Source organism: Syngnathus scovelli, chromosome 5 (assembly GCF_024217435.2).
Source record: "Syngnathus scovelli strain Florida chromosome 5, RoL_Ssco_1.2, whole genome shotgun sequence".
NCBI classification, from domain to species: Eukaryota; Metazoa; Chordata; class Actinopteri; order Syngnathiformes; family Syngnathidae; genus Syngnathus; species Syngnathus scovelli.
Window position 1 is genome coordinate 10,522,448 of NC_090851.1, and position 15,742 is coordinate 10,538,189.

General features: G+C 42.7%; 1 protein-coding gene across 1 annotated transcript; it reads left to right on the plus strand.

Moving 5' to 3' along the window:
• The first annotated feature begins 269 nt into the window (after window positions 1-269).
• Window positions 270-15,639, plus strand: jupa (junction plakoglobin a). Its single transcript, XM_049719843.1, has 16 exons — window positions 270-435; window positions 9,519-9,554; window positions 9,863-10,030; window positions 10,110-10,360; window positions 10,562-10,800; window positions 10,887-11,088; window positions 11,394-11,538; window positions 11,731-11,834; window positions 12,178-12,516; window positions 12,611-12,763; window positions 12,853-12,972; window positions 13,044-13,194; window positions 13,576-13,697; window positions 13,781-13,820; window positions 14,208-14,346; window positions 14,809-15,639. The coding sequence occupies exons 2-15, from the start codon at window positions 9,542-9,544 to the stop codon at window positions 14,342-14,344; spliced, it is 2,184 nt and encodes a 727-aa protein (XP_049575800.1). The 5' UTR covers window positions 270-435; window positions 9,519-9,541; the 3' UTR covers window positions 14,345-14,346; window positions 14,809-15,639.
• The last annotated feature ends 103 nt before the right edge of the window (window positions 15,640-15,742 follow it).

Sequence of the window (15,742 nt, forward strand, 5' to 3'; positions counted from 1 at the left end):
CTGGAGATTAGATTTAATTTTACAAAATGGAAACTGGTGGAAGCACAACGTTATAGTATACCCAGTTAAGTGTCAAAAGATGAACAGTTCTTTTAAAGGTGGGGGGTGATCTGAGTGTAATAAACATGAAATGACGCAGCCAGTTCGAGCAGTTCCAGTGAACAATGAAGGCGGCGCAATACATTGCGCGAGAAGCAGTGGTGGAGAAAGCAGGGTGGGGTCGCTGTGAAGGGGGCGGAGTCTGCTTGGAGGTGACGCGACTGTTGGGGCTTTCTTGTGTGTTCTGTGGAGTGAGTGAGAGCGAGGACAAGCAGTACTGCAGAGTGGAAGACAGAAAGAGTGGCAGAAAGTTGCGGAGCATACCAGATAGTGTGCTGTCCTGAGGGGAAAAAAACAAATCTATCTTGGAATACGCTCATCTGTGAAACTCGGCAGGTGAGTTTCACCAAATGAACATTATTTCTCTTAACTGTGCTTTTTTTCCGTGTTTTTCTTTTGTTTCTGTGAATGGGCACCCCTAAACTACGTAATCAAACCACTCGTAATTCTTGTAACAATGCATTTCTACGTGTTGCGCGTTTTAAATGAAGTTTACTGTTTTTGAAGCCCTACGTTCTATTTCCGCGTGGCTCGCACTGGCTACTGTTTGAACTGGAGTCATCTACACTTTACGGTTTTTTCCCGTCACTGTTTTTCAGACTTATCTCTTTGAAATCAAATAGTATTTTTTTTTTTGGGGGGGGGGCGATGCGTTCAGTATCGATGGTTTCGTGACGTCACTCACTCAGTGGCGAGCGCTCGCAAAGTTCAACGTGTGCGCGTTCGCGTGCGCGTGAGGCAGGTGAATAACTAAACGCTATTTCATTATGTATGTCTTTTGTCATGATTTTAACTCACTTTTTGGGTACGGTCCATGCTGCTTTGTCTAGCAGAATAGTGGATCTGTATAGCTCAACAGTTTTTTTTTTCTGTGCGGCATGGGAGTACCGCCATTGAGAAATGCATTCGGGCATGACGAGTTTGAGAAGGGAAAGACGGGAAAAAAGTAAACGGAACAAAAATGTAAACATAGATAAAGAATTATTGCAGTATAACAACAGTAACGTTACAGTACATAGAAATACATATCTATAACCATAAGCAATATCAGACTTCTTATGCTTAAAGGTTTTGGTCTGAAATGTCAAATGAACCATTAAATAACGTGAAAGGCAGTTTATTTATTTATTGTTTTCAGAAATGCTGTCAGAATTTACAGACTTGAGTGTTTCCAGTATTGTATATTTGCATATATTGACCTAGATATAGAAATGAAAAAAGAACCTCTGTGAGATTTGATGAGACGTAATGTAACAATATGTCATCCGTGGGAAAAAAAAATCCCATTACGGTCATTACACTTTGAGTCCACAAGTTACCTTAACTGGTTTTGCATTAGTTTAGTTTTGGGGTCATATGTCACAGTGCTGGACCATTCCTGAGAAACAACTTTTATCGACTCAACTTAATTAGCGTTAACTTACTTAACAATTTAACTTAGTCTTGTAAGCATTCACTATGAAAGCGTCACATAATTGTACCAAACAAGTGTGGCGTAAACACAAGTCAGATTACAATATACAGACAGCACGACCCGCACTGGTTAGCACGTCCGCCTCACAGTTCAGAGGTGCAGGTTTCGATTGCAGCTGCAGCCTTCCTGTGTGGGGTTTGCATGTTCACCGTGCCTGCGTGGGTTTCCTCCAGTGCTTTGGTTTCCTCCCACATTCCATAAACATGCATGGTAGGCCGATTGACCTTCTAAATTGCCCCTAGGTCTGATTGTGAGTGTGAATGGTTGTTTGTCTATATGTGCCCTGTGATTGGCTGGTGACCAGTTCAGGGTGTCTCCCGCCTCCTGCACAACCATCTGCCCTACCACTTGCAACGCTCGCAGTCGTAATGATAAGCAGTTCAGATGATGAATGAATAATATATACATAATACACAGGATATAAAAACTAGAACCTCCCAACTGACCAGAATGAAGAAGGTTTTTTTTTTTTTCCCGAATTGCAATATGTGAAGCTTCCATGTACTCAACAAGTTCTTTCATCGAAACTGAAATAAAGAACCGACTCCAACTGGTTGATCATTTTGCTACTCTTCAAGCGAAAGTGAATTCACAAAAAAAAAAAAAAAAATTGTAGGGGAATATATATTTTCTTTTTTCTTGTTGTTTTGGGCTCATGGAAAATATGGCCGTTTTAACCACTGAGACAAACCACAGTAAGAACAATAGTCTGGAGATTAAATTGTTTTCGAAATAGTAGGAGCCTCTAAATTAAAAACCCCCACATTTGACCTCAACAGCTAATTCCATATCGGGGCCATGACACATCAGTAATGCCTGACACAAAATAATGAATCATCTCTCCCTTACATGGTCTTACTACAACTCCGAGCCAGCCAAACGTCTCGCGCTGCTGCCAAACTGGCCTTGATATAGTTGCTCCAGGCTTGACAAGAAAACATTTTTCCAATCCTGCTTAGCGGTGGTCACGAGAGCACACATTCCTTTTATTTAACTTCATGAGTAATTCCGCTGAAATCAGCATCAAGGCGAAATGACTTTCATCTCATCCGCCTTTTTCGATGCGATTAAGTCTTGTCGCGTCCAACTTTTTACATCTGTCGATGTAAACTCTGGCATGGTTTGGCCGTGTAATGAGATTTTATGCTAGTTTAATCAAAGCGCATCATCTTTAGTGGCGTGAAACACAAACCAAGCTACACTGTTGTCCTTTTGTTTACTATATTTGAAAAGACACCATCACAAAGTCGTTTTTTCTAGCTTGTTTAAATTGTTGAGAGCACAGCAGACAGCCCCCCCCCATCCACCCCCCGGGTCTGAAAGCTACACCCGTCTGCTCTCAAAGAGGAAAAGGGGGGTCAATGGGTGCTGGGGTCGCAGTAGGGGGTGAACTTGCCTTAGATTTCACCGATACAGCTGTGGTGGCACAGTGATAATCTCTCCCCTCCTGCTTAATTCCCTCATACTGTCCTACATTAGCAGAGCAAGGGGCCAGGAGATCCTTGCGTTTATAAATAGGGCTACACTTCGCAAAGGGGATTACTCGACGGCATGTAGCCTAACCTCTTTGTTTGCTTGGAATAATTCATTTTCCTGTGGATTCGATGTCTTCCCCCCCTTAATTGTTGGTGTACAATGATGGCCGAGTCAGTGCGACCCACGGGCTCAGTCGCAGCCCAGCGTACATGTCGTGTGGCCTGTTACGTGTTCGCATATCACCTTGCCGCCATGCTCTGCTGTTCCCATAGAGTAAAGAACGCAGGGAGATAAAGTTTCTGGATGGCCTTCAGGCTTCACTCGACTGTAGGTGGTTTTATCGGCATCAAAGTAGGCTAAAGAGGAAGGACTTCCTGTGGATTACATTTATATTTTCATCTGCCAATTTCCCTAGCTCCAGTTTAAAAAACATAAATGTATAGGCAGCATAAAAAGTCTGAAAAATGAATTGTCATCTCTAATTATTTTCACATAAGCAAAAGCTATAGGGCCATCAAGCTTACATTCCACCTCTGCTGCGTTCTTCATGCATATACTATCCTTGCTGTTATCACGGGCCATGTATCTCAAGCAAGAGGCTATAAACTTGAATTTGGTTTAATGATTCCTTTTTACTGAACCTTGATGTCTTTGTTCATTTCCGAGAGCAGAGCACAAAGGGTGTGGCTTTCAAGTCAGCAGGGACACCGACTGTACTTGTTGGATAATAAATATAAAAACACGGCAGCATCTCAAATGGAAAGCATTGCTTTTTCCTCAATATGTGTCGAATAAGCATTGACAGACTTTTTATGTTTAATGTATTTGTTGCTTCGGTTCTGGGCAGGCTATGTACTTATCAACTGAGCAGCGCATTCTTTACGCTGCCATTACACGTTCCCCCTGTTCTCCCAGGCAACCTTCGTCTAGCTCTATTGAGATTGTATTCTCCCTGAAAAATTCATCATCTGTCAGAACGCCTCACTGTGCAACCACACACTGATGCGTGGCGGTTTGAGCTTAAAAGTGCTTGTCCGTCCGTCCGTTCCCATACATGGCTTTGGCCACCACACTTGGTCACTGAGCACAGACGTTTCTGCTTCTTTGGTTGCAACCAATAGAGACACTTGAATCCCAGGTTGTTTTTCACACTGACAGCAGTACTGGGACAATACCGCTACTCTTTCCCATTCTTGAACACAGTAACGCTCTGTGTTCAGTCACATACTTTGTTCCTCTTCATTTCCTTTCAACCTGCAACCAAACGTTTCATTGGATGGGACTAATGGAGCTCCAAATGCAAAAGTGGGAAAACAAATTTCAGCTCAAACATTTAAAAATGGACATTGTGCAAAATTTGGGTTAGGTAGTATTTTGTGGAATTTAGTCATTTGATGACTTCCTGATACAGAAGAAAAACTTGCAACATCACAGCTGAGTTGTCAGCTTTCCCGCAAACAAATGAGAAATGGTGAATGATTGGCTCAAGGCGTGCACTTCTCGCATAATTTATTTCATCTCATTGTCTCAGCCAGTATGTTAGAAAAGAAGAAATATTTCCAAATGTGGTTTCCAACAAATATCACAGGTATATCTGTTGAAAATTTGAGGCTCTTATTAGGTGGGTGAGTGTGGCAGCACCATGCCACAACTTCACCGCGGCTAGCATGGCCAGAACTGAGCAGAGGGCTCAGTGGGGCTCAAGAACCTCTTTAGTTGGCAAACAGCCAGCCGTTGCAACTCAAAAAGCAGAATCTATCATCCACATATTGCAATCAGCTTAAAGTGCTGTCATCCATGTTTACCTTAACGTAACTCCACATGGCTTCTACCTAGAAGTTATATGTCGGGCTAGTGAAGTGGTAGAAGTATTGCAGTATCATCCCAGACATGAATGTGCAAGTTTGTCATGAGAACAATTACAGTTGTGTAACTTCAAAGAATTGAAAGAGTTCTGTGGCTCAATACATTGTGGTGACTGACCCACAAGCGAGAGACAAGTACGGTACTTTTAAGGCAGGCGAGGCAGTTGTACAGTACATATTTTTGGGTGTAAAGGGAGTGTCTGATTTAATTGAAAGAGTTGAAAGGGAGTGGCTGACTGCCTGATGCGAAAACTCTCCATTTTGTTGTGCAGAGGCAGACACTTTGTCGCCTTCTCATTATTTACCGCATCGCCACAATTTCTTGGTTTCTTGGTCTTTCCGTTAAAATAAAAAAAAAAAATTGTGCATCGTTAAGATAGTTGAAGGAAGTGTTTTTTTACGTTTCCTGTAAAATACATCCTTGTTTTGTTGTGTCACACAAATTTAGTATTTTATACATCACACCAGATGCTGGAGGTGACGTCATAAAATCTTAATATTTTATTGTAGGCTGTGTGAAAGCACCTCAAATATGCATGGCCAAATACACTCCTCACCATTTTTGTCCTACTTTATCAACCTCGTGTAATCTGATACTGCACAACACATGGGCTCCTCCTCAGAGATGTTTCCTTTGATTCACAATAGATTGCGCCCCACGCTATTTTCCAGCCACCAAACTGCTTTTTTTGGCCACAGTCAACCAATTGGAAGTAGCACAGTAGTATTTCATTCACTGGTGTGCATGCTCTCCTTGAGCGTGTTGCTGGCAATGTTTCCAGATCAGCAAAAGAGGGGGAGCGGGTTGTTGCTGTATCTGCCACTTTTAGACACATTTAATTTGTGTGTTGCGCAACCGCACATCAGAGTGTCATTTTCCATTCTTTCCCTGAGTTTTTGGCATCTTGCTTTTGCTGTCGTCTGGTTTCCATCATGTGTCTGTTCTAGTCAATTTACCAAAACACTCTCTCTCACAATGTTTTTCTAAAATTAATGCCAGCAACTGTGAAGCCTATTCCCCGATAAGGGTGTCTCTAAAGTTTTGTGGCTATCAAACTTTTGCTTAAGTATAGCTTTTTCAAATAAATGTCTCCTCTTGAATCCAGCACTGGTGTTAGGTAATTTCGACCACTTCCTGTCATTCGCCACATTGAATCCATTAGCCGTGCATCACTTCACATTCTTCCATATTGATTGATTACAAACATCTATCCCTTTAACCCGTTTTATATTGCTGAAGCTTTTGTTAGGCATGAGTTAGGGCACGTGTGACTTTGGTTCCAGCAAGGTTTGTGGCGTGTTAAGATGTAGCCTGTTGCTATGTCAAGAGGACTGGACTGTGAAAGTTTGTGCTGATGTCTTTACGTTACTGTGGAAATGATTAAGAGAAGTCTGTATGTAGCACAGGGGTCGGGAGTTGCGTGTTTCCGGAGCCAGACAATACTTCTAATACTTAATCTGTTTTTGTGCAGATGGTGCAAGCATTGCAGATGTGTGATAGCATAATCTGCTTTATTTGCTCGTCAGTCTATAAACATGACATTAGCAAGCCTGTTAAAAATTAAGACCAAACAAGGCATCTTATTGGTTGAAATTAGTACGTTTTTTTTTTTTTAAATACAATTTTAAAATGAAAGTGAAACTGAAATACCACCTTATCGAATAAAAACATACAAACAGAGGGCATTTTTACTTCCTTAAAAACAGGGAATATTCTGCCTGCAATCAAAAACACAAATGAAAAGCTTTTTTTTAGATCATGCATGTAATATTCATCATCAAGATGGCTTACTTGCCCTTTATGCAATGTTGTATTTTAGTTTCAAATACAAACTAAAAAAAATGCTTTTGGTATGCTAAGATAGCACCAAACTATTCCAGTTCCACATTTAGCATGACATAAATTGATTTTTCAAGTAAATAACACGCAATATACCTCTGAGTATGTTGAACCCAATGCTAATTTTCAAAGTCATAGCTCAAGCAAAAGACACATTTTTGTCGTATGTAGTATGTTGAGATCCACTCTGAAGTGGACCCAGCATTCATCTCCAACCCCCTGGGCCTCCTGCTTGAGCTGATTCATTCCTGCTGTGACAGAAAAAAGTGCTTAGGCCAGCAAAGTCCAAATCTGGCTCACTGGAATGTCTTTTACAAGTACACTCAGTGTGAAAATGCACAAGTGTTTTTCCTATCTATTAGATTTTAATAGCTAATGGTCAGCGCTTGAGTGGGGCCTTCCAGTAAGATGTTGGGTGTATTCTTCCCAATCATTTCATGCGTACGCACGCCCCCACATACACACAGACGCTAATTCCACACCCCTATTGAGAGCTTGTCACCTCTTGGGAGTGTAGAGACACTCCTTGTCTAGCATGCCTGAGTGAAGGGAGAGCAGTTAAGTTTCTCATGATTAAGCACTTCATGACAATTTCCATTGTGACTGAAGCATCTTCATAAATGAATGAGCAAGTCGTTGGGATAAATTTAACAAGTCAGGTTTGCGGCGGGGCGGGGGTGAAAAACATGAGCAATGTATTATGTCTGTGTGGAATGTCACGGTAGCGTTTTAGCAGCGCTGCTCAACAACATAAGCCAAGAGTTTCTGTTGCAACTTGTTCACCTGTGCACTTTTGTTCAACTGAAAAGAAGCCCCTCATCTCATGCTCCACATGGAGGACTTTGCTCAACGAGACAGCGGGCGTTTTCCTTCTTAGGAAAGCACGTTGCTCTCCGCAATTATGTATTTGCGGTAATTGTGCTGATGGTGCAATGTACAGTGAGAGTTACTTATTAACTGGGAGAGACCAAAGTCCACACAGAAGTACACAATAATAAAATTGAACTTTGATAGTATCATGACTTTTTTTTTTTAGTTGGGGCTACTTGAAAATTTGTGGGTAGCAAATAAAGCAAACTCTCTTATCCACACAGGCGGACCTTTATTTAGCCATCAGGTGGGTCAGCAAATCAAATCCCTACTGACCACGGGCCAATGCAGGTTTTTTTTTTTTGGTTACCTTGGTGATATGTGGGTGTGTCACAGCATTGCAACAGTTCGCTGAACCCACTGCCCTGGAAAACAAAACCAACAACTACTAAATGCTGGCTGGGATTAACAGGAAACTTGTGCTGTTTCCATTGCGGTTTATCAGCAAAATATATTTGTGGATACATATCTCTGTGTTGATAAACAGACTTTGGTCACTTACCACCCTAATGGGCAAGAGGCCACACCCAATAGGAGTGATTTACACGCATATGAGTCATTGCCTTATCATGTAGCATGTTAGTGCAAGTAAGTAGTCAAGGGGCCTGGTTAGGCAGGATCTGCAGCTCCACACAACTGCTGAGACAGTGCTCCAGGCAACTGGAGTCTGCACAGAGAGAAAAAAAAACAAGAGCTCAAAATGGGTTTGTTTGTGTTGTTTGTCTAAACTATACAAATTGCAATTACTCTGACCCTAAAACGATGTAAAATTTGATCCCTGGAAAAAACATTGGTTCTTTACATTAAGCCATGCTATTGTAACTTTGATACAATAGAACTCCAAATGTTGACTCGGTTTGAATTCATCCACGGATGAAACGAGAAGATGGTATTTACCTTATCAAATTGTGCGAATCATTTCAGTGTCTTGTATCTCATTAAAAGTCCTCAGAAGACTTTTAAAGTGTGAACGCCCGGGCGTCCAATGAAGCATCGGCTTTATTCTTTGTACATGCGAAGGGCACAGTGGATTCTTTGTGTTATCACTCAGATGTCTGAGACTATTAAAAATGCAGATGTTTCTGTGATGAGGAGAGATTCTGTGGTGGACAATATCGCAGCTGCAGGAATGAGCAGGAAGAAAACATTCCTTCATGCCTGCTTTTTTTTTATATCATTAAAGAAAGCAGTAGGCTGGAAATAAGTAGCTTGTGTATGCGGAGAACTAGAGAAATGGAGCAAGAGTAAGAAATGTGCTTTTATCATACACTGCTAAAGAACGATTTCATCTGAAAAGGGTGTTTTGTAAAGACGGGAAGTCTTTATACCAGACATGCTCTGACAAATGCCTGTTACGTCATCGGAATGCTGATTAAACACACTATCGACATCTCGAAAAATCCCAGGGATGTTGGATCTCTTTTTGTCCACTGAGTAATTTCTCTATATTTGTCAGTAGTTTCAGTTGCAGGCGTTTGTGAGACGAGCTTGGGTGCGACATTCACAGCACGCATTTCACATGCACACATGTACACACTCTGCCCTAAAACCAGTGGGACAGGTTCCCGTTTGTGGTGTGTCAGCAATAGGCTGCTCCCACAACTTTTTTTTTTTTGGGGCGTAGGCTTGAGGGTGAGAGGTCAGAAAGCCCAGCGAGCATTCCTAATTTACAGAAGCCTCTAATTTCAATCTACTACTTGACTCGACTCCTCACAAATTGTTGTTAGCTGAAGGGGAGGCACAGCTTTTAAATATGCTCGCTTCCACTCTCGTTTGAAAAAAAGGAAGGCTTGTTTATCTGTGTTCTTGCAACAGCAATAAGAGGAAATGTGTCATTGTAAATGCAGAACAAGATGATAAATACAATATTCTTGGGGGTTTTTTTTTCTTTTAGGTGTTTAACTACAGGAGACAAGGATGTCTACTCAATGTAAGTCTGATATTTAATTATTCTCTTCAATGTTTCATTAATTTCCTATCACTGATCAACAAATTCTAATGTTGGGATAAGGATGCTCCTTCCAAGTCATGTTATCATTCATTTAGTTTCTTAATAGAACATAAGTATAAAAGCTGATTTTATAAAAATGGCAGTCTGTGGATGATTGGATTGTTACATAAAGGATAAGTGCAAAATCCAATCAGGTGCAGCAGAATAAACAAGATCTTGAAACAATTTAAGACCCAATAGAACTATTTGGTTTGACATTGGGCGCTTCCTGCCTGCATATGTGACAGTGGGTCAGCTCGATAGCGGGGTAACGAAGGTGACGGAGTGGCAGGAGACGAGGTACGGATATGACTCGGGGATCCAGTCTGGAGCCAACACTGTCCGAGATGACGACGGCGACTTAACCACCTCCAAGCAGTACACCGTGACCACCACTGTCACGACAGAACCGGCAGGTATGACCCCAAAAAAGGTCCGAGCATCTTGCGCAGCCTCTCGGGCGTTCTCACGATGAGTGTCCTCATTCGGTTCCAGACTCCCAGTATGTGTTGACCAGAGGCCAGCGGGTGCGGGCCGCTATGTTTCCCGAGACGCTGGAAGACAGTACAACCATCTTGACTACAACCCAAACAGATCCGAACCAAATGACCAACGTCCAACGGCTGGCCGAGCCCTCCCAGATGCTCAAGGCAGCAATCATTCATCTGATCAACTACCAAGATGACGCTGAGCTCGCCACACGTGCTGTGCCTGAGCTCACCAAACTGCTCAATGATGAAGATCAGGTACAGAGTACTTGCCAAGTGTATTTGATGGTTTCTGCTCAAATCAGAACATTATAAGTAAAGCCAGCTAATTCTTGATTGACATTACGTTGAAAACTGATCTCCATCTCATTTCCTCTCTTGTATTGAAGAGTTGCTTAAGACTTTAGCATTCTCTCGAATCTTTATATCAACCGATGGGAATAACGGTCTTTCCATCAGGTGGTGGTCAGCAAAGCAGCCCAGATTGTCAACCAGCTAACCCGCAAGGAGGCATCCCGCCACGCGCTGATGCAGTCGCCTCAGATGGTGGCCGCAGTGGTGCGAGCCATGCAGAACACCACTGACATGGAGACAGCCAGAGCCACAACCAGCATCCTGCACAATCTCTCCCACAAAAGAGAGGGCCTGCTCTCCATTTTCAAGTCTGGTGGCATCCCCGCGCTCGTCCGCATGCTCAGGTACAAGAGCAAGTCCGAACTGGACTGGCCCAAGCATTTGCTGCTGTTTAAGCCTCGCAGTTTAAAGCTGTTGTGATGCCCCACAGCTCCCCCGTGGAATCAGTGCTCTTCTACGCCATCACAACCCTGCACAACCTGCTCCTCCACCAGGAGGGAGCCAAAATGGCGGTCCGCTTGGCTGACGGCCTGCAGAGGATGGTCCCCCTTCTAAAGAAAAGCAACCCCAAGTTTTTGGCCATCACTACCGACTGTCTGCAGCTGCTGTCTTACGGCAATCAGGAGAGCAAGGTGTGTTTATGTGTGTGCACAAGTCCACGTTGTACTTTGTCGTGTGTGTGTGTACGTGAGGTTTGATTTGGGTGTGGCATCTGTGCACGGTTCAGGTTAAGTCAGGTTTGGGTGTGGTTCTTAGAATCAAGTGTGTAACGTGTGAAATCATTTTGCATGCTTGGACAGGTCATAGCTTTATTCAAATTCTACACACAGTGAGAATGAAAGACCTTAGCCAAGCTTGACTTCCTAACTATGAGCCTCATGTCTCAGCACATTTCTGTCTTCTTGTATAGCTATTTATACATATATCTTTGTAACAGCTCATCATCCTTGCCAACGGGGGCCCCGAGGGTCTTGTTCACATCATGAGGAACTACAACTACGAAAAGCTGCTGTGGACCACAAGCCGCGTTCTCAAAGTCCTGTCTGTGTGCCCCAGCAACAAACCTGCCATTGTAGAGGCTGGTGTGTGAGAAATGTCAATTCAGTGTACACATACGCATACACACGCACACCTGCGTGCATAAGCCAGTCATGCAGGTGTGGCGACTCTTTGTTAACATGGCTAATGGCTTCTCAGCAACCACAAGGTCTTATGACAGCATATTTTATGAGATGGCATGCTTGTGAGCTGATGCATGCCTGTGTTCCCCCCAGGTGGGATGCAGGCTCTGGGGAAGCACCTGACTGGCGGCAGCCAGCGTGTGATGCAGAACTGCCTCTGGACACTGAGGAACCTGTCTGATGCTGCCACCAAGCAGGTGTGTTTTTTTCTTTTCGGGCTAGGTACCCCCCTTACAGGCATAGACAAACAAAGTACCTAGTTGGAGTCCGAGAGGCCCAAACGCAGAATTAACAGTCAGTAAAGACCAACAAAAATTGAATATTTAAAACTGAGGTTGTTTATTCAGACTTTTGCTTGTATCTACATTTTTTATGACCTAATTATTTCGCTTCATACTAATTTTTGAACCATTTTGTCACCTTGGCACAGATGTTCAGTTAAATCATACATAATTTTTGTATCTGGCATTTCATTATCCTGTTTTAATTTCTTTAATTTCCTTGAATCATGTGACAATAAAACTCCATGTGATGTTTCAGGAGGGCATGGATGGCCTGCTGCAGGTTTTGGTCAACCTGCTGAGCTCTGATGACATCAACATGCTCACCTGCGCCACTGGGATCTTGTCTAATCTCACGTGCAACAATGCCTACAATAAAACTCTGGTCACCCAGAGCAACGGCATCGAGGCGCTCATCCACGCCATTTTGCGCGCCGGCGAGAAAGAGGACGTGACCGAGCCTGCCATTTGCGCCCTGCGTCACCTGACGTCCCGCCACCAGCAGGCTGAGATGGCGCAGAACGCAGTGAGGAGGCACTACGGCATCCCGGCCATCGTCAAGCTCCTCAACCAGCCCTACTACTGGCCAGTTATTAAGGTAGCATGATATAGAATACTATATAAAGATTAAAACGTTTTTTTTTCTCTCACAGTGAGCAGTGATATGACTTGTTTGTTTTCCTTTCCCAAAGGCTGTGGTTGGCCTGATCCGTAACTTGGCCCTGTGCCCGGAAAACCAGGCCCCACTGAGGGAAGCGGGCGCCATCCCCCGCCTGGTCAACCTGTTGCTCAAAGCCCACCAGGATGCTCAGAAACATGGCTCGTCCAGCAAGCAGACATACCAGGTACATAATTCAACACTTTCAAACAGCGCCACTTAGTGCGCATAAATATTTGGACAAATATGTGAATCTCTTGTCATGTGTTTTGTCAGGATGGAGTGAGGATGGAAGAGATAGTAGAGGGCTGTACAGGAGCGCTTCACATTCTGGCCAGAGATCCTGTCAACAGAGCAGAGATTGCCAACATGCAGACCATTCCTCTTTTTGTTCAGGTAGCAGAAGCCCAACACTTCTTTTTTCCAGTGCCTTATTTGTTATTCTAAAATCTCCTCCCCCTCGTCAGCTTCTCTACTCACCAGTAGACAATGTAAAGCGTGTGGCGGCGGGCGTTCTGTGTGAGCTGGCTCTGGACAAACAATCGGCAGAGGCCATTGATGGCGAGGGAGCGTCCGCCCCCCTGATGGAGCTGCTCCACTCAGACAACGAGGGCATCGGTAGGACGCTTAGCATTTAACGTTACCTCATGTAGTGTTTGTTGTTTCCAACTACAACACTTTACCTTCTTTAGCTGTTCATTCAACTGGAATAATTTGTTAGCATCAAAGTCATATATGAAACCTGGATGAAAGTTGTTACATTAAAAGAAAAAAAAGATACTCTGGCACATTTTTGTGTTAAGTGAGTCCAGCCCATTTTGATTCCATACAAATTTGGGTTTTGTCACCACAGAACTACATTGCAACTATTTTAGAGACATGAAAAAAGCTTGAAACCAATCACTGGTGAAAAAAGTAGTCCTCTCAATAGTCACCTAAATGTTCCTAACAAGCTCAGAGAGTGACTGTGAACCTTCCGCTATTTGATTTCCTCACAAGCCACATACGCCGCTGCCGTCCTCTTCCGCATCTCCGAGGATAAGAGCGCCGAGCACAAGAAGAGAGTTTCCAGAGAACTCACACACTCCATGTTCAAGCACGACCCTGCCGCCTGGGAGATGGTGAGTTTCCAGCTCCCACCACCAGCAGCAGCAGTGGTGTCTTGTTGAATTCTCTTACCATGCTTTATCTGACCTTCTTGCAGGCCCACAACAGTGTCACCATGGAAGCATCCTACCAAGAGGGTGAGTACATAGGACAGGAATGTGCATGCACAGCATTTTACTCAGCATTAACCTCAAGAGCAGCCCATACATACACCGTCTTCAACATACGGTCACACAAGAGCCGATCTTCCAGTAAATACACAGTCATTAATTAAATGCATATTGTGAGTCAGAAGGTCACTCTGTGTTTCCCTTCTCTGTCTCACTTGCGTGCACAAAGCGTGGACTAGTATGTGGCCCTTAACCTATTCAAGGATGTCAAATGAATACTCGAACAGCTTTCCATACTCTCTTTTCCCTCTGCAACCGCACATCAGAACGTTTTTTTCCCCTTCCACCATCATAAAAACAACAGCAGCAGCTGGTGTCAATATCAAGATGGAAAATGTGCTCATGTGTTTGCAGAGATGGATGTTCCTTTTCAAAACTTTGGTGGCTACGCCGGTGACATTCCCATGGACGCCGTGGACGGAACCATGATGCATGACGATTACGGCACCAACATGGTTTACGACAGACAACAGCAGTTTGAGCCTTACTAAAGGTCGGCACACCCCCAGAAACATGAATGTCGCTGGACCGTATGCCATAAATGTAATTGGCATTATATAACAGCACACGTGTAGTGAGCCTATCAGTTTGATAATAAATCAGCTCTGCATTTAACAGCACAGGGAATTAAACAGCAACAAAATAATCTCTTTAAAAAAAAAAAATCCCTCATAGCATTGAAAGTTTACATAATTCAAAAGTACAATACTTAAAGTTTTGATACTGATTTTTACAGCAAGGGGGCTCAGGAACTTACACCATTGTCATAGCAATACATTTTATTTTTCGGATTAAAGCCATCCAATCATTAATATTTTCTTTCACTGTATTATTTTTGCCATTTTAATTCCAAAATATACTTCACAACAAGTGCAATATCGCAAAGTGTGACTGTTTCTCTTAAATAACCTCCCAAAATATTTTCTACAGTTGTTTCTTTCTTTCCTTTCCACAGATCCAAGAGAGGAAAAACTTCCAGAAAATTGGGCCTCTGGGCTAGAATTGGAACAAAGCTCTTGATTCCTTTTATATGTAATATCATCGAGTACGGGACTCCTAATCTTAACAGGGCTTGCATATGTTTTATATCCTAACATTGCTGAGGATCATTTACTCACGCTTGAAAAAAAGTTCTAAGATTGTGTGTTTTGGAGCGTGTCTGTGTTTCTGCTTTCGGGTGGGTAATCTATGCCAAAGAGATTTATTTCATTTTGTGAAAGTCACATAGATTGCTTTTTTTTTTTTTTTCTTTCTTCTTAAAAAGAGAACTAGTTGACAACACTGCCGCAGGTGGAACTGTGTGAACCTGCTCCTCTTTCTTTATAATGCCTTTAAAAGTAAAAGTTGTGACAATATAGCGTCAACTTTCTCCCGCTTTAACTGCAAAGTAACATACAGGTTGCTTTGAGTTTGCCACATATGCAGAGAACAAATGGAGAAGGAGAGAGAGAGAGAGGAGCAAATGTTGCGAAACGAGATGAGGCTTTTTATCAATTGTTTCTCACATTATTTTCTTTTATATTTTAGGGGAAAAGGATTGCTTAGTCAGAATAATAACACATGTCAGTTTTAACCAAAAAGAAGAGCTTATGTGTGTAACTAGTTATGATTTGATGTCAAAACTCTGATTGACGCATTGGTTCAACAGATCGACTGATTTCTTTTTTGTGGATTTAATATAGTCGGGATGCCAGCTGGAGAAACACTACTGACAGGGAAATTTGTACTTAACTAAGAGTTTTTACTGAAATTTTGTTAAATAAAATTAAAGGTTATATTAAATCTACCTGTCTATGTTTTGGTTTTCTTTTGAGTTGGGAAGAACTGAATTGGCTGGTTCAGCTTGGGCTTGAGCTTTTTCATTAACAATAATGTACTAATTATCTGTC

Bases quoted from the DNA above. Each gene is read 5' to 3' on its own strand.
- jupa (XM_049719843.1), top strand. The intron at 10,801-10,886 runs GTACAAGAGCAA...GATGCCCCACAG, and splicing joins GCGCTCGTCCGCATGCTCAG to CTCCCCCGTGGAATCAGTGC. The intron at 13,821-14,207 runs GTGAGTACATAG...ATGTGTTTGCAG, and splicing joins GGAAGCATCCTACCAAGAGG to AGATGGATGTTCCTTTTCAA.